Source organism: Arvicanthis niloticus, chromosome 2, assembly GCF_011762505.2.
Source record: "Arvicanthis niloticus isolate mArvNil1 chromosome 2, mArvNil1.pat.X, whole genome shotgun sequence".
In the NCBI taxonomy this organism is placed as follows: Eukaryota; Metazoa; Chordata; class Mammalia; order Rodentia; family Muridae; genus Arvicanthis; species Arvicanthis niloticus.
In genome coordinates, this window is record NC_047659.1 from 121,613,116 (window position 1) to 121,631,529 (window position 18,414).

The 18,414-nt window shown below is 47.3% G+C and overlaps 1 protein-coding gene across 1 annotated transcript; it reads left to right on the forward strand.

Moving 5' to 3' along the window:
• Window positions 1-474: 474 nt before the first annotated feature.
• C2H20orf96 (chromosome 2 C20orf96 homolog) lies at window positions 475-17,893 on the forward strand. The gene is made up of 11 exons (XM_076929984.1): window positions 475-635; window positions 809-869; window positions 1,424-1,526; window positions 6,220-6,335; window positions 10,597-10,755; window positions 12,423-12,522; window positions 13,557-13,714; window positions 13,799-13,900; window positions 14,013-14,099; window positions 15,195-15,313; window positions 17,647-17,893. Exons 1-11 carry the CDS (start codon window positions 625-627, stop codon window positions 17,705-17,707), a joined length of 1,077 nt encoding a protein of 358 aa, XP_076786099.1. The 5' UTR covers window positions 475-624; the 3' UTR covers window positions 17,708-17,893.
• The last annotated feature ends 521 nt before the right edge of the window (window positions 17,894-18,414 follow it).

Sequence of the window (18,414 nt, forward strand, 5' to 3'; positions counted from 1 at the left end):
TGCTGGGATTAAAGGCGTGCGCCACCACCGCCCGGCGTTTTTTTTTGTTTTTTTGTTTTTGTTTTTGGATCTCCCCTCCTATCCATGATGAAAAAGTGGGCTGGTTTGATTTCTGGTCAGATATCTTTGAGAGAATGAGAGTGTATGGGTTTTGGAGTGGAAGTTTAGAAACTGGTCCCGGGTGGTGACTGACCCATGGATCTGGGAGATAAGTGTATGTGTGGGAGTGAGGGTGGGGTTGGGGTGGGGACGGAGGATGCGGGGGGGGGGGGTGTCAGTGAGATGAACATGTTGTGTTTTCTAATCTCCACGATATTCTCGATGAAATAGGAAGTAAAGTCAGGAGTGAGGACAAGAAACAAGTGATGGAAGCTGTATGAAAGTGGAGGAAAAGAAAAGACGTCTGAAAATAAGTTGGGAAGTCCATGGGGCCTCTGCAGTTTTGCCAGGCTAGGTTAGTCTCTCTCTGCGTTCCAAGGTTGCCGTTTCCTTGGAGACCAGACGCTGCTAACGAAAGCGAAAGCGCCTAGTCTCCTTGGGATCCGTTCTGAGACAAGAGGTGGCAGAAGCCTCACGGGTATTTGGAGACAGTCTGTACCCAGAGGACCTGGCTTCTTATCCCCAATGGCACAGAAGTAAGCAGAGAGCATGGGGGTTGAGGAGGGGGGAGCGCATGTGTGGGCTCCATCCACCAACCGTTGCTTTCCATGCTCCAGCTCCTGGTGTGCTTTGGTAAAGTGGGGCTGCTGGATCCCTGCTTGGGCTGGGGATAATGGAAATTCTCCTACCCACTCTCAACTCTTTCCAGACGCACCACCTCTAGAACTCAGTTCTCAGGGACCAAGTTGCAAATACCTGTGATAAGATTGGTGAGTTCGGGAAAGGGTAGGGCAGTTTGTTGTGTGGGTGGGTGCGTGGTGGTGGTGGTGGAGGATCTCCATGACCCCGTGTTCTACCTGCCTTCAACTCCCATGGTGATAACTGAGCATGATGGACTCTGAGCCAGAATGCCAAGCCCAGCAACTCACTTAAGGCCACTCATTACCTGATCAGAACATAAGGGTGAATCAAATTGCTTGCTCACTGTTGCTCCCGTTGCCAGAGGGTGGGTCTTGCTTTCTGTTTCTTCAGCTTCTTAGTACCTCATAGCCTTGGTTCTATGGCTGCCTGGTAAACACAGACAAAAGGAATGGCTAATACTCACGGAACCACTACAGACCCTTACAAATACTTCTCAGAATTCTTGCACTAACCCAGGTTGTGTTAATAGGTTCACATTAGAGTTCAGGTCACATATTCTAGGATACAGATACTCTAGGATACAGATATTCTAGGATATAGATACCCTGAAAGGGCAAGTTGGAGTTGAACACATGAACCCTGTGACTGACTGTGTTATGTATGGTGGCATTGTGTTCCCTAGCAAGGGCCAGAGAAGAGCTTGAAGCCATCTACTCTGCCTCCCCTCCGACAAGCCAAGGGCCACAGCAAAAGCAAAACGAAGAGTCTGACTAAAATCCAACCAGGTGGGCAGAGGCTCTTGGGAGCGATTGTGAATGTTGGGGATAAGCTGCAGTGGCTGCTTCTGGCCCTTGACACGCTGTTCGCTATTCTGGTAGGCTAACTGGTGTGACAAATAGCCTTCGATTTTCAGGCATTGATATGGAAATTCATTTCCCAGCAATGCATTTGTAGAAGTATGGTGAGGAGCTGGTCTGCTCTACACAGTGATTCAGGCATGTAGGCTCAGTTCACCCCATAGATCTATTGTATGGTAAGTCCTTGAGGACCTCTGCTGGCAGAGACAGAAGAGAAAGCAAGAACAAGAGGACCCAGACCTGAAGTGACATGTTACTTCGGGTATTCCTTCCAGGAGCTGTGACTCTCATCACATGACCATCACTGACTGGGAAGCTGGGAGCTGTCTGGCTGTATGTCCAGGAGGGGAGCAAAGAGTCTAGGGGAATGTATAGAATCATCTTTAGCACACCATTTTAACCTTTCCAGGGAAATTCTGAGGTCTTGGCTCGGGCAAATGTGGGTTTGCATCTTGGCAGTGCTATTTACTCACTTTCATCTTTCTGAGCCTTAGGCATCTTCATTGTGAAAAGGGACTGTGTGGGCTAGGCAAGGTGGTGCACATAGGTAATCCCTCCAGCAGTCTAGGGGCTGAGCCAGTAGATGAGTTGACAAGCAAGCAGCTTGAGCTTCAAAGAGCCATCCCTGGGTTGTGTAGCTGTTTCCTCCTAATAGAAGCATTCCCCCGCCCTGGAGGGAGGAGTAAAGGAAATTAACAGGGCTCAGGAAATAAAGGAAATTAACAGGGCTCAGGAAATAAAGGAATATCACAGGGCTCAGGAAGTAAAGGAAATTAATAGGGCTTAGGAAGTAAAAGAAAGTCACGGGGCTCAGGAAGTAAAGGAAAGTTACAAGACTCAGGATATTCCTTAAATGAAAGCCACAAGGCCCCTCCTCTAGCTGCCCAGAGAGATATATGGTTTGCAAACAAGAAGCTCCAGGAACACAACTTTTGTGAATTTTTACCCACACTTGGATGGGCTTTGGGGGATACAGCTGCCTATGCCATCTATGCTCCTGTAAGTAACCGTTAACTCCTACTCCTTCAAGTAACCCTAGAAAACATTGGTTCCAGTGGCCAGACTTAGTTAGAATAATGTGTCTGGTCTGTTGTTTGGTGCCCTGTCTAAGTGTTTACACCTTTCATATTTTGAAACAGTCCTTATTTGAAGAAGTGCCAGGGTAGGGGTGGGGCTGTGTGAGTATTGTGTTTGCTTTGTAAGCATTAGGACCTGAGTTTAGATCACCAGTACCCATGTGGAAATGGGCGTGGTTACACGGCTCTATAACTACCAAGCTATATCCCATACCATCTCTTTGTTTCTTGATTATTTTTATTTTATGTGTATTGCTGTTTTGCCTGCATGTATGTCTATGGACCGCTTGCAAGCCTGGTACCCTTGGAGGTTGTCTGTGCTTCAGTGGATGGCCCATGTATATATGGATAGCAGTAAATTAGTAATTATAAAGACATGAAGTTGAAGTTGGGAGGAGGACATAGAGGGTATCTGGAAGCAGTTGTGGGGAGGAGAAGGGAGTGGCCATGAAACACATTATGCATTGCTCAGAGTAGATAAGAAATATTGTGTTTATATATTTTTCAAAGTCAGTTGGCCAAGCTAGCCTGATGGCACAGCCCCTCTGATCCTAACTGCCTGAGAATTTATAGGAAGATAGTCAGTTAAAGGCTTTCCAGGACAACTTAGCAAGACTCAAACTTAAAATACAAAGCAAAGACAGAGAGGCCGAAGAGGTGGCTCAGTGGTTAAGAGCATTTGCTGTTCTTCCAGAGGCCCTGGGCCTGGTTCCCACACACACACAATGGACAACTCACAACCACTTGTAACTTCAGTTGTAGCTTTAGTTCCAGGGGCTCTAACACTATCTTCTGGCCTCCTGGTACATGGTGTATGTGTAGTACAAAGATAGATAATCAGGCACATACACATACAAGTAATATAAATGGAAAAAAAAAACTTAACTAAAAATAAAAGCATAAACTGAGAGAAAATGAAACACAAATCTGTACAACTTTTAGAAAAAGGCAGAATAGAAAAAACATCTTTGGGGCCTGTCAGGGTTTCTGTTGCTGTGAAGAGACACCATGACCAAGGCAGACTTGGAGCTGGAAGAACCAAGAGTTCTATATCTTGATCTGAAAGCAGCCGGGAGACTCTCATCCACAGAGGAGACTCTCTTCCCTGCTGGGTGAAGTTTGAGCTCCAGGAGACCTCAAAACCCAACTATACAGCAACAGACTTCCTAATAGTGCCACTTCTAGTGGGGCAAGCATATTCAAACCACCGTAAGACCTATGACTAGGTGTGGAATTTGTTGCATGTTATGCCAGCAGCTCAATCCAGGGAAGAAAAGTAGGCATACCAGAATCCATTAAAATAAAAAAAATCTGGGGGGCTAGCAAGATGGCTCAACCAGTTGAGTTGCTTGTCAGGAAGCTTGATGACCTGAGTTCCCTAGACCCAGCATGGTGCCAGGAGACCCTGGTGCCCCTGACTTCTACACATATACTGTGGTTCGCAGCTTTCATGAGTTGTCGCCCATGCGGGGGTGGGCTTTGAGTTACTCACTCTCCTGTGACCCCCACCTGCCTCCTCCTATAAGTGGCCCCAATAAACTCACTGGTTCCCTAAGCTGGAATTGGGCAGAATCATTCCTTTGGTTTGTCACCGGTGCCTATGTGGGATGAACAGCTGTTTGCTCATATGCCCTTAGGAAAAGTCATTCAGCACCCAATGCTGATAAAGAAAAACTGGGACAAGCTTACACTGCTGGTGGCTTGTAGAAAGACATCCTACTCTGAAATGATGAGATACACGTGACACTTCCACAAAACTCAGAACTTCTATCTTTTTCTAAAAAAGACGATTATTAATATTTTTTGTGCATGAATGTGTGGGCAGATGCATACATCTGTGTGTAAACATGGAGACACATGTGTTAAGTGTCCTCTGTTACACTCCGCCTACTCCTCTGAAGCAGGGGATCAAGTTTTCTCAACTAGGCTGGAAGCCACCAAGCCCTAGTGGTCTGCCTGTCTTTGTAGCTGGCTAGCTAGACTGGTAGGATTGGTGAGCTCTGGGTTCAAGTGAGAGGGTGTGCCTCACTATAATAAGGTGGAGAGCTAATGAGGATAACACTTGATGTCAGTCTCTTCCTCCTCATGCACGCGCACACACATGTACCTGCACATATACCTGTCCCCACACGTGCAAACACAGCTGCACATGCAAAAAATAAATCCAACAAAGTACAAACAAAAATGCAATAATTCTGTGTATCTGACACCAGACTTGTACATGTGAGTAATCTTGTAGTCTTCTAAAGTCCCAAAAGGTTAATTTAACACGTGTCTGTGATTCCAGTACTTGAGAGGCAGATCCTAATCCTGACAGAGGATTAGGAGAAAGCTATCTACAGCTGTGTAGCTTGTTCAAGACCCTGTCTCAAAAATCTACAAAAAAAATCCCCATAGTTAGCATATAAATAATATCATCTCATACCATCTCAGAGCTTAATACTAAAATTTCCCAGAACTAAGGGTTTTGACCTGTTAAATGCTTAGTATGGTTGCACATGGAGTGGGGATGTTGGTAGAGATTGAGGCTGGAGACAAGCAGTTGAGTGGTGGTTGCAGGCTGGTACAGAATTGTCTGACAGGAGGAATGGTTTCTCCCTCCTCTCTTCCCTCCCTTCTTTACTTTGCAGCCTAAGCTGGCCTTTAATTTGTTGATCCCCTGCCTCTACCACTTGGGTGCTGGGACCACCATGTCCAGTTTATACAGTACTAGGTTAAATTCAGGGCTGTGTGCGTTCTGGGCCAGCACTGCACCAGTTGAGCTATGTCCCCAGCAGGGTTCTGAGCATCTGCTCTCTCCTCTTTCTGAAATGCCTCTCGAAGTATCACAGAGATGGCCTGTTGGAGTTCTGCACAGCTGCATCGGATCACAAGCTATCATAGTAACTAGGAGCATGCATCCAGCCCTGAAGGTGTGGCAGGTCCTGTGTCAAGCACCTCAGGGCAAAGTGACATCCAACCTTCACGACCCACTTATGAGGCAGGCTTGGCTGTTAGCATCTTATAGGAGGGACTGAGGGACAGGAGACCACATGGCCTTCCAGATGACAGAGCTACTAGAAAGCCCTTCATGTCTGCCTCACCTGATCTTTCCACCAGCCAGATGGGAAGAGCAAGGATCTGGGTTTGTCTGATACTCTCTCCTCTACTCAAGAGAAGTCATCCTGTCTCTTTTTCCCAAATCGGATTAAAGGAGAGTACTACCATGCCTGGCTACGGTAGGGATGATGGTGGCCGTGGTGGTTCTTGACTTCCTTTCTGCTTGAGAGTGTGGTTGACCTGGGGGAGGGTCCCAGCCCTGGTCATCTGCCCTTGCTGGCCACCTCTCTCATGTCTCCACATCACTGTGTTCCCCTGGCTTTGTCCCTCCCTATATCAAGGCCCAGGCTGTGGCTGGGGGTTTCTTTGTGGGTAGCAGTTTTGTCTTTTGGGTCACATGGTGAATCTGTAATGAGGAAGCTTAGAGCCTACTGCACTCTCTGGGACCTGGTCCCAGGCCTGTGTCCACTCTTACCCTTTCTCTACCCTTTCCTATCTGTTCTCAGTGGTACAGTCCCAGGCCTCTGTAGAGATGGCAAACGCAACAAAGACTTCACGAGGACTTCGAAAAAGGGACCACACGCACCATGGGAAAGTGCAGGCCAAGGTCCGGCTGATGAGGGTAAGAGAGGTCCTGGACAGGAGATGGTACACAGCTTGACCGGTCAGTTTCTGTCATACGGCAAGACCATGGACACACTTACTATTCTTACTTTGGAAAAGAAATGACTTGTACCAGGTCACACATCCAGAAAACAGTGGTATGAGGTCAAAACAGTTAAGGTTGGGCTGTTGTGTTTAGACGAAAGAATTAGACTTTCTTTACTTCTGTGTTAGAAATGTAACCCAATGCTGGCAGAGCATTGCCCCTCGTGGAGCCCTGCCCATTTGGGAGTGGTGCCTGCAAAGCGTACTTCCGAAAAGTGTGCCTTCACAGCAACTGACACCACTGGAACTAATTCATTTCCTCTTTCTTTGTTTCTTTCTTTGTTTCTTTCTTTGTTTCTTTCTTTGTTTCTTTCTTTGTTTCTTTCTTTGTTTCTTTCTTTGTTTCTTTCTTTCTTTCTTTCTTTCTTTGTTTCTTTCTCTTCCTTCCTTCCTTCCTTCCTTCCTTCCTTCCTTCCTTCCTTCCTTCCTTTTTTCCTTTTTTTTTTTTTTTTTTTACTTAGACAGGGTTTCTCTGTGTAGTCCTGGCTGTCCTGGAACTCACTCTATAGACCAGGCTGGCCTCGAACTCAGAAATCTGCCTCCCTCTGTCTTCCAAGTGCTGGGATTAAAGGTGTATACCACCACTGCCCGGCTTTTTTGTTTTGTTTTCTGATGAACCACATTTTAAAGACAAAACAAACAAACAAACAAACACCCACCTAACCAAACAAAAACCCAAGCTGGTCTCAGGTAGCCATCCTTGCCTTAACTCACTGTATAGATAGTAGAAAGTGCCCTTGAACATAGTGAGTTCCAGACCAGGGAGGGTTAAATGGTGAAAATCTGTTTCAAAAATAAAAATAGAGAGGTCGCTGGAGAGATGGTTCGGTGGCTAAGAGGTCCCGAGTTCAATCCCCAGCAACCACATGGTGGCTCACAACCATTTGTAATGGGATCTGATGTCCTCTTCTGGTGTGTCTGAAGACAATGACAGTGTACTCACATACATTAAATAAAATGAATGAATGAATGAATGAATAAAATACAGAAAGAAAATAAAAAGGGATAACATCTTTGCTTTGAAACTGTTTTTCCCTCCAGCCCACCATTTTGCCAGATGGTTTCAATGGGTCTATCATTTGTAGGAAGATCTGTTTCTGTTACTCTTTTTATCCTGGCTGTAGGAGAGTTTATGGGGTATACATACTGTGTTTGATACACAGTGTGGACATGAACATTGTCGCAGGAAACTGTGCCCCTCAGCAGTTCTTCAGGCTGTCATTTGTAAGTGTTCAGTCAGTTGGCAGGCCCTGACTGAACCACCTGCTATGTGTCAGGCCCTGTTCTGAGTATGGAGATAGACTAGGGTTGGGCTCTATCCTGGGGGAGACAAGACATATATAAAACATGAAGATGGGCTGGAGAGATGGCTCAGTGGTTAAGAGCACTGAATGCTCTTCCAGAGGTTCTGAGTTCAATTCCCAGCAACCACATGGTGGCTCACAACCATTTGTAATGGGATCCAATGTCCTCTTCTAGTGTGTCTGAAGAAAGCTACAGTGTACTCTCATATACATAAAATAAATGAATAATTCTAAAAAAAAAAAAAAAAACCCAAAAAACAAAAAACGTGAAGTGATAAGCCAGAGGCAGTGGTAGTTCATGCTTGTAACCCCAGCATCTGGAAGGCTGAGGCAGGAGGACTGCCCAGGCTGCATCTGGAAGGCTGAGGCAGGAGGATTGCCCAGGCTGCATAGTGAGCTCAAGGCTGGCTTAAACTACAGAAGGAGAACTTGTCTCAAACAACAACAAAACAAAACAACCCCCTCCTCAAGATAAACATAGCAATATCAAGGAAGCATGTGATAATACAGGTATGAGGAAACCAAGACGAAGGTTGGAGGCTGAAGGGGCCCAGGGGAAAGTGTTGGAGGCCATTTTAGATAAGCTGGCCAAGGAGTGAAGGAGTAGTGTGGGAGACAGCTGGGGGAAGGATGTTTACGACTTGTTAGTTCGTGGTGAAGGGCGCTGTATGGGGTGTTAGATGTGCAGCCATGTACAGGGTACAGATACAGGGCTTAAACTTCACTTCAGACACAGAATAATGAATTAAAAGCCCCCATAGAAGAGTCTTAATTGACCTAGCGTCTACTAGACGCTAGACTCACAGAGTTCCACAGGCTGTCCTTGCATGGCTGTCCTTGCACTGTGAGAGCACAGACAGTCTGCCCTCCTGCTGTGATTTGCTGCTGGAAGGAGACCAGCAGGTTGATAAGGAAGGGCCTAGTGTGGGATAATGAGAACCCTGAATGGAAGTCGGTCAGGAGAGGAGACACAGCTACACATTGTAATTGCATGATTACAACATTGAGGTCAGGGTCAGGCAGGAGACACATTAGATCTGCAGTTAGACATCTATTTCCAGAGCAGAGGTCATAAAATCCTATTTCTCAGAGTCACTAGGAGTGGTGTGTGTGTGTTTGTGTGAGTTGGGGTGGGGGTGTCGGTGTGTATTCAGGCTTAGTCCCCAGGAACGTGAGAGTGGCATTTTTTTTTTTTTTTTTTTTTTTTTTTTAAAACAAGGTATTTCTGGATTCAGGGGCCTGGAAATGTGGGGACAAAACCTGGAGTGGCTAGTGGCCATAGACAGCAGCTCTGCTCTGCATGACCTTGTGTCCACTATGGAAGCTGAACTTGTATAAAGTGAGACTAACAACAGTTCCTGTCTCCCAGGATGCTCTGAGGTAATGCGAGAGCAGGACACGGCGCCAGCACACGGCAGCCACAGTGCACTTGCACTGGTCTTGTTATCAAGTCCAGAATACAGGAGCTGAAGGCCAGGGTAGATTCAGGAATCAGGTGACCACAGGATGAGAGAAGAGAGCATGCAGCCAGGATGGAAATGGGCCAAAGGAGCCGATCTCAGCTGCTGTTTGCTGGGCACACGCTGAGCTTGCCGGCATTGCCCCAGTGTCTGTGTTAAAGAGTTTATCTTATTTCTAAGTGGCAGTTCTCTGAAGCAGCAGTTAGCTATTAGCTGCTCCGAATGGGTACCAGTGGGTTATTTGAGGTTAATTAACTTGTCCAGGGTTCCCAGGACGGCAGGTGGCAGACCTGGGAGAGCCCAGTCTTACTCACACTATGGCCCAGCATCTCCGGCCACTTCTTTTTTGAGACAGGGTTATTTTCTGTCACTCACGTTGGCCTGATTAGCTAGGTGATCCTCCTGCTTCAGCCGATGCTGGTATGACATACATGTGCCACCATGGATGGGCTTCTTGTAGCATGAATCCCACTGAGTTCTTGAGGTAGAACGGAAGGACAGACATGAAATCTGGCTTCCTGGTCTCAGTATTATCAGTTCTGGGCTGTGTGACAGTGCTGTTCAACCTCTCTGAGCCTCCACTTGTGAACTGGAGGATGATTTCATGTGCCCTCTGTAGAGCAAGCCATAGAGCTCCTGCTGCCCTCATGTCTGGAAGGTCATTTGTTGTTATTACTATTATTCGTTATTAACTAATTAACATTAGTGATCTTATGTACCACTGGGGCTAACTTTTGGAAAATCACTTATCCCTTCAGAGTCAATTTCCATGGGGACGTAATATGTTAAAAAATTATGGGTGTTCTTCCCTCTACTCTTCTCTGTTTCTATCCCAGACCCAACCTGTCACTTCTGCTGCCTTCTTACCTAAACTGGGCCATTATATTGTGTGTGTGTGTGTGTGTGTGTATATATATATGTATATATATATATATTATATATATGTATATATAATATACATATGTAATAATATATAGTATATATTATAATATATATGTATACACACACACACACACACACACACACACACACACACACATATATATATATATATATATATATATATATATATATATATATATAATTTGTGGTTTTCATTGATTCTGAGAGGTCTTTGGTAATTGGGCATATCCTTATTTACTGAATGTCAGTTAATTAGATGGTAATGAGCCACCAACTATAGAAAGCATTCTCATCTTAAAGATATGACAATGGGGCAGGGAGGGCGGAGGTGTGTGGAAGCTTAGTGGGTCAAAGGTAACAGCGGCTCCATTTCCAGATGCTCTGACGTACAGAGGATGGGGAACAGCCAGTCACTAGGCAGCATTTACTATGAGAGGCCATAGTCACCATCATTAGTCACCAGCAGGTTTGGGTGACTTTACTCCCTGCCCTTGCCTGGTATCCACAGTCGATGCTTCGAAACCAGCGGACCTCGCTCCAGGAGCTGTACAGTCACGAAGGCTACCTCAGCAAGCTCAACCAGGAGCTGATCAAGGCTATCTTGGACACTGAGGATAGCATGGCCTTGAGCGTGCGTGAAATGCTACAGCAGCAGAGTGTCCTCGGGGTGAGTTGTCTCCGCCCCTCTGCCCATCTCCTTACCGTGCAGGCGCGCCCTCTGCTGGCTTCTTTCAACCTCTGCGCTCCCTGCCGTCTCTGAGAGAATGCGGTGTCTTCTTTCACCGGGCACTTACCAGGGCTTGGTGGAGTGGATCACAGTAACACTCACCTCAAAAGGGAAGTTGTAGCCGTCATACCTGACACTTGTGCAGTAGAAAGTATTTGATGCTGTCACTACCACCACCACTGCCTGCCAGGTGTCCATAGTGAGACACCAAATGTTTTTTTTTTGTTGTCATATGGTGTTGTGTGTGTGTGTGTGTGTGTGTGTATCTCACAACAGCCTGACACAATTCTTGCCCTCATTTTACAGATGACGAAATGGAAAGCAGAAGGCTAGGGGACTTGCTCCAGGCCACCCAGAGAGCAAGAATCAGAGCCAGGATTTGAGCCCAGGCAGTCTTTCCTTGCCCTGATATCATTGTTTTTAGGAAGCACAGCTGTTTGAATCCACTGTTACCGTGCTGTGGGAGTAACTATGGCACTGTCTAGAGCCTACTCTGCTATTATGAAGTTCTCCTCCTATTTTGAAGATGGCCATCTTCTTACCATGTCCTTATATGCCTTTTCTCTGTGTGCATGGAGAGAGTGCTGCTGTCTTACGAAGCTACATCGGTCCTTTCTAGAGGCTGAAGTCCTTTCCTGTGTCCTCTTACTTGCTTCCCTAAGGGGAAGAAAGTCCCTAGCTCCAAAAGCAGTTACATCTAAGAAGCTTTGATGGACACAGTTCAATTTTAATAGAGACCAAAGCCACACTGTTCTTCAACCCATGGAAACTTCTTGTACACACACACACACACACACACACACACACACACACACACACTTGCATGTGAAAGCCATTACGTGGTGGTATTCATCAGGAGTTGTCCATCTTCTTTATTGAGACAGGGTCTCTTCCTGGAACCCGAGGCTTGTGTATTATGCTGGCTAGTGTGCCCTAGGGATCTGCCTGTCTCTACATCCCCAGTACTAGAATTATAAACCCACAACATCCCTCCTGGCTTTGTACCATGGGTACTGGGGATTGGACTATCCTGGGTACACCTATGGGCCCTTGGGAACAGCCATTATGTGACACCTTATCTACATGAAGCCTTCCCTCTAGTGGGAGTCACTATAAGTTGCAGTTAGCATTGGGCATGTGCTGTAGGAGTGAGGTAGGGTGAGGAGATTTGGGGATCCCCAAGGGAACCTCTGACTTAGATATCAGAACATCAGGAAGACTTCCTGGGAAAAGCCATACTCTGCTGAAGTCTGCAGAGGTGTGAACTGATAGACTTGGACGGATGGGTACTGTAGGCAGAGCAAACAGGTGCCCCAGACACGGGGCGAGAGGGAGTAAAGGGGCAGAAGGAGCTACAGTTGCTATGAATGGCTGGACATCACGGTGTGAGTGAGGGATACGGGAAAGATTAGTGTGCCCCAGGCCAGATAGTGAAGGGTCTTTTCAGCCACGTTAAGGAGTCCATTGGAGATTAGACTAGGAGATGAGAGCTCTGCTCAGGTTGCTGGGCCTGGGAGTGGGCTTGTGGAAGTGCTCTGTGGGTGCAGCCCACTGTGAGCAGGAGCGTCTGCAGAGGCTGGGGTGAGCTGACTGTACCCCTCCTGTAGAATATCATCGACATCTTGGAGTACTCAAACAAGAAGCGGGTGCAGCAGCTGAAGTCTGAGCTCCAGGAGTGGAAGGAGGAGGAGGAGAGCAAGACAAACAGTAAGGGCCTCATCTGAGCTTCTGGGAGAGGACAGCCCCTTGCATCGCCTTGCTGATGCTACTAAGCCCCTGTCCTGCCTTCTAGAGAGAGCATGTTGTTGAGATATAGAGCGACTAGCTTACAAAACACAATGAGCACTGAGTGTTTCCCAGGCCTGTGTGTTCACATGCTGTGTGTTCACTCACTGTAACCTGGGATGCAGGGACTTTTCTCACACTTTACTGATGAGGAGTCTGAAGCTGAGCAAGAGAAAGTATCTGCTGTCAGCTTTGGGGCTAGGAGTTAGAATTTAGGCCTAGCCTGGTTTCCCATTAGGGTCTGTCTGGAGGGAGTGGCTGGGACCCAGGTCTTCTGGCTTCCATTACTCTAAAATATATGGGTTTTTCCTTTTCCTGAGCAGGGTAGATACTGAGGGTGTACGTGTGTGTGCACGTGTGTGTGTATCAGGGGGCTTGTGCCAGGAACTCTTAAGACACTGGGGATCCCCTCCATGGAGGAAGGAAGACTAGACAGTATCTTTTATTCATTTGCATTTTTGAGATAAGGTCTCACTCCGTAGCTCGGGCTTGCCTTGAATTCCCAGCAGTCTTTTTTAGCCTTTTTGGTGCTGGAATGATAGGTATGAAGCATCATGTTTGCTAGATTTTGTCTTAATCCTGCCAAGGATCATGTCTTGGGCCCCAATGTTGTCTTTGGTCATGCTTCCTCAGGAGCATGTGTCTGAAGATGCTGAGAGCTAGTTAGGGATATTCTTGGTGAGGACCATTTAAGCAGTCAGCAGAGCTGGACTGGTCAAGGGATCTTATGCCTTTTTATTTCTCTTTTCTGAGGCCTCAGACACTAGCAGCTTCAGTTTTCACCCCTAACTCGTGGGCACACACCCCAGCCCTGATCCCAACACCTCAGCCCTGATCCCAGTCCATTGGTCAGGGGCAGCTGGGTTTTCGGGGGGTCTCCTGGGAAGGTTCTCTGAAGGAAGTCCCACACATCTGCCCTTTTAACTGCCTCTCTTCCCCATGCTGCCCCTCCCCAGGCCTTCAGTGGGAGGTGGATCAGCTGAACGCTGAGATCCAGAAGGACAGCGAGGAGGTGAATTTCCTGAGCACCTACATGGATCATGAGTATCCCATCAGGTTGGTTCAGATCGCCAACCATGTACGCCAGGTGCAGCAGGCAAAGGACAGCCAGCAGGTAAGGACATATCCCCTGGCCCTGATACCTGGACTAATGGTGGAGTAGTGGCTAAGCCCTTTCTGCTGACCCTCCCACCCCCAGGACGAGCTGGACAACCTTAGGGATATGCGTGAAACCGTTCTGGCCTTTTTCTCCAACATACTTAAAGAGAAGAAGAAGAAAATCTTGGAGTCTCTGGTGGTGGTGAGCTAGCCTGGCCCTCCTCGACTCCCAGCCCTCTGCCTCTGTCGCCCTCTCAGTCTCCTATGCACTCTTGCTTGGGGTACCTAGAAACAGACTTCTCTTTTTTTCATAGAATACCCAGAAACCCCATGAGAACATTCTTCTGCTAAAGACCCGGGACAGCTGGCGTCTGCGGAGGTGCAATGGCTGGTTCAGAGAGGTGAGAACAGCAGGAAGGTCATGGCCTCTGGGAGGGAGCTGCAGATGGGCCTTGCCTTATGCTGACCTGGTCCTCAGGAGGGGTCCTGCTCCAGCATTGGCTTGATTCCTTGACTGAGCCATTGCTGTCATTCATCATTCACCTCAAAGGGGATGTGTGCTGGCCCTGCCCTACCTCGTGGCCACCATTGCTGGCCATGAACCATTAGCATCATCCTCTGCGCTAACCACTGTCCTCCACTGTCCTAATACTTTGATCTAATCCAGAATGTGTGTGTTAATGCTGAAGGTCCTGATCCCCTATTGGTTTTTAATTGATCAATAAAGATGCCTGTGGCCAGTGGCTGGGCAGAAGAGGTGGGACTTTCAGGTTCCTGCAGGTGAGATGAGGAGAGGGAGGAGAGATGATTCGCCTTGCTTCCAAGGGAGAGAGAGTCATTAGTCATGTGAGATCTTGGGTGGAGTGGCCATTGGCCGTTTCCCTGATTGGGCCCAGGGTAGCAGACAGGAGATTAGAAACACAGCTAAGCTGAGGGCAGATTTAGGTTGCTGAGCAAGGAGTAAAGGGAAGGGCACGCTAGTCCTGGGAGGCTTCGAGGAGTCCAGCTACTGAAACCTAAGGCAGGTTAGTAATGAGCTAATGTGTATGTCCTTTGTCCGTGGATCTGAGATAGCCAGCCCCTGGGCGGGAGTGTGCATGCAGCTCACCAGGAACTCAAAGCAGTGTAGACAAACTTACATGCTACACTCCATCCTTTGGCCCATGATCAAACAGACTTAGGGAACAAGGTCCCACCCTTTGTGAAGTGAGTGGCATTGTCTTAGCACCCTCATCAGTTTTCAACTCCAGGTCCCCATCTGCATCACCTTGTTTCTCTCACCGTGTGTCTCACCCCTTTGTAACCGGCCTCCATTCTTCACTGTTCCTTCCTCTCACTTAAGAGGCCCATTCCCTCACTATAGGGGGTGTCATGCTGGCATCCAGCACATCCCAGTGACAGGGCCCATCTCATCTCCCCGACACCTTCCTTCCATCGTGGTGTCCAGTCTTCTGAAGGCTTGGACTTCAAACTTTCTTTCTGTGTCTGTTTCTCAGCTTATTGAACAGCTGAAAGAAGAGATTCCCATATTACTCTCGGAGGTGGAGCATATGTATGCAGAAGTCTGGAACCCACGGGAGGCCGTTTTTAAGGATGTTCTGCTTCAGAGACCCAAGTATGTAGTTTCGGCTGCCATGCTGGGCTGAGCAGACCTGTTCCTATGGATGCCAGTTTGAGGAGGTGGCAAGAGCCTAGGCACACAGGGAGGAGGCCTGGATGTGCTACGGTCTGCCACTAGCCTAGATGTAGCTTTCCTCACATTTCTGGTGTGGCTGAACCAGGCGGTTGGTTCCAGGGAAGGCACAAAGCAAGCGTGAAAAGGACATCTCTTCTGCCTGGTGGGTTTCTGTGCCTCTTTCTTTTCAAAATTAACCTGTAGCCTGCTTTCCCCAGGATCAGGCTCTATGGTAGAGCCAGATGGTAGGGTGGGAACAGGCCAGGCCTCTTCACGATGCCGCCTCAGGACCTTGTGTGGTGGCAGAGTCCAGCATTTGCAGACTATAGAGTTTTTCCCATTTGTCTCCCTGTCTCCCAGGCCTTCTCTTGGGTCCTATCCCCACTTTGTACTCTGAGATGGAGTCTCACTTTGTAGCTTAGGCTGGCTTTAATTATTGATCCTCCTGCTTAGGCCTCCTGAATGCTAGGATTACCATGTGTTTAGAGGCTTTCCTTCCAGAAGGGAGGGGGTGTTAAGCAATATCTATTCCTAAGGGCCCAAAGACAAACTAATGTTTGATTCCACCAAAGTTCCTCCTGGGAAACCAACGAGTTTATCGGGCTTCCTCACAGCCTGGGTGAGGGGTCACTGACAGGATTATGTGTGAACCCAAAGTAGCCACACTGGAAAACCTGCATGCAGAATGTGTGTGTGTGTGTCGATGTCCATGGGTGTGTCGATGGAGCCTTTACTCTCTCCCTTCTCAGTCTATGAAGTCTGGCCTCTCCCTAAGACCTTGAAGCCACTTGTAACTGGTTGGGAGGAGAGGCTAGATGCTCAGCTGAGCGCCCTGGGACCGTCTCACCTCCCTCGTTCTCAGAGGGAATGTCATCAGCCAACACCATCAGTCCACAGAGGTGTGATGATGCTTTGCAGGTGGGCACAGCCAGACAGAAGAAGCCGGTGGCAGCTTGGCTTAGAGGATGGTCCTGGACACCATGTGCCTCGTTGTTCTTGCTGGTTGACTGTTTCCATGGCACCCTCCCCAGCTCCCTTCTTCCTTTTTCTTCCTTTTTCTTTTGAATAATGTTGTTGAATTTATGAAATATCAGGGAGCCTGTGGATGAGAGGAACCCTTGGCTCTGCCATCACGGAGCCAAGGGAAGGACAACGTGTTAGGAAATGCTAGTTCTGAGCATGGGCTGTGGTGAGGCTCATGGGTCTAGAAGAGCTTGTTCCAGAGCAGGGGGTCTGGGGCAGTCACGGACGACTCCCTGAGGATGTGACATGAGTTCTTCTATTCTGTCAAATTAACTTCCTTTCCACTTTGACCTGTGTGTGTATATGTGTGTACGTGTGTGTATGTGTGTATATGTATGTATGTTTGTGTATATATGTGTATGTATGTCTGTTTATGTTTGTGTATATATGTGTGTGTATATGTGTGTATGTGTGTGTATATGTATGTATGTGCATATATGTATGTGTATATCTGTTTGTGTGTACGTGTGTGTATGTGTGTGTTTGCGTGTTCATGTGTATATGTATGTGTGTATATATGTGTGTACGTGTGTGTATGTGTGTGTTTGCATGTGCATGTGTATGTGTATGTATATGTATGTATGTTTGTGTATATATGTGTATGTATGTCTGTTTATGTTTGTGTGTATATGTGTGTATGTGTGTGTATATGTATGTATGTGTGTGTATGTTTGTTTATGTTTGTGTGTATATGTGTATATGTGTGTATATGTATGTATGTGTGTATATATGTGTATGTATATGTATGTGTGTATATATATGTGTGTGTATATCTGTTTATGTTTGTGTGCATATGTGTATGTGTGTGTATGTGTGTGTATATGTATGTATGTGTGTGTATGTTTGTTTATGTTTGTGTGTATATGTGTATATGTGTGTATATGTATGTGTGTATATATGTGTATGTGTGTGTATATGTATGTGTGTATATATATATGTGTGTGGATATCTGTTTATGTTTGTGTGTATATGTGTGTGTGTGTGTGTATGTGTATGTGTGTATATATGTGTATGTGTGTGTATATGTATGTGTGTATATACATGTGTGTGTGTATATCTGTTTATGTCTGTGTGTATATGTGTGTGTGTGCACATGTGCATACTTGCCCAGGTGGCTGCAGGTTGTGTTTAGGATGATGCGTCCCCAGGAAACAGCAGTATTGTAGTGAAACTGGAGGTGTGTTCCCTCTGCCCCTAATTCTGGTGTCCCTGGTTGACCCCTCACAGTCTTCTTTTCTGCTTCCTGCCAGGTGCACCCCAGACATGGCTGTTGAACTCAACATTCCTTTGCAGGAGCCATTTCCCTTCTAGACGGCAGTGTCGCCTCCTCTCTTCCCAGGGTTTCGTCTGTTGACTTACAAGCTGGTATCTCTGTTATGAATTTGACCCACAGCCCTCCTCTACCCTTCTCCCTTGCTGCTTGGACGAGGCAGGAATTCCAAGTCCAGCCTGCTTGTTCCTTGGTGCCAATAAAGCTGTGTTTGTGTTTGCTTGGTACCTGTCTATGGCTCATAGGCTTTCTTGGGTATGTCATGGCAATGGCCTTTGACTTAGAATCGGGGTTAGGCTGCTGTACTGATGGCATCTAGGAAAAGTGCTGCCTCCCTTCATCTCCATGGCTTCCTCCTGGTCCAGTGGGAGCTCAGCTTCCCTTGCAGTTGGGAGCCTAGAGCAGTTGAGGCCAGAGCCAAAAGCAGAAGAGAGACTCCTGGGGATTCATTCACCTGTGACCTTTCTTGGTCTCCGGGGTTGATGGCCATCTCTCTTCTGGCCTTGCCTTGCCCCTCCCTCAAATGCACAGGTATATGGCCGGAACTCAGGCTATGTGCAGAGCTGTTCATAGCAGTATACTACAGTCCCTCATCTATTAAGAGCCAATCCCCCCGAGCTGGGCAGTGGTGGCGCACGCCTTTAATCCCAGCACTTGGGAGGCAGAGGCAGGTGGATTTCTGAGTTCGAGGCCAGCCTGGTCTACAGAGTGAGTTCCAGGACAGCCAGGGCTACACAGAGAAACCCTG

Bases quoted from the DNA above. Each gene is read 5' to 3' on its own strand.
- C2H20orf96 (XM_076929984.1), top strand. The intron at 12,523-13,556 runs GTAAGGGCCTCA...GCCCCTCCCCAG, and splicing joins GGAGGAGAGCAAGACAAACA to GCCTTCAGTGGGAGGTGGAT. The intron at 14,100-15,194 runs GTGAGAACAGCA...TCTGTTTCTCAG, and splicing joins GCAATGGCTGGTTCAGAGAG to CTTATTGAACAGCTGAAAGA.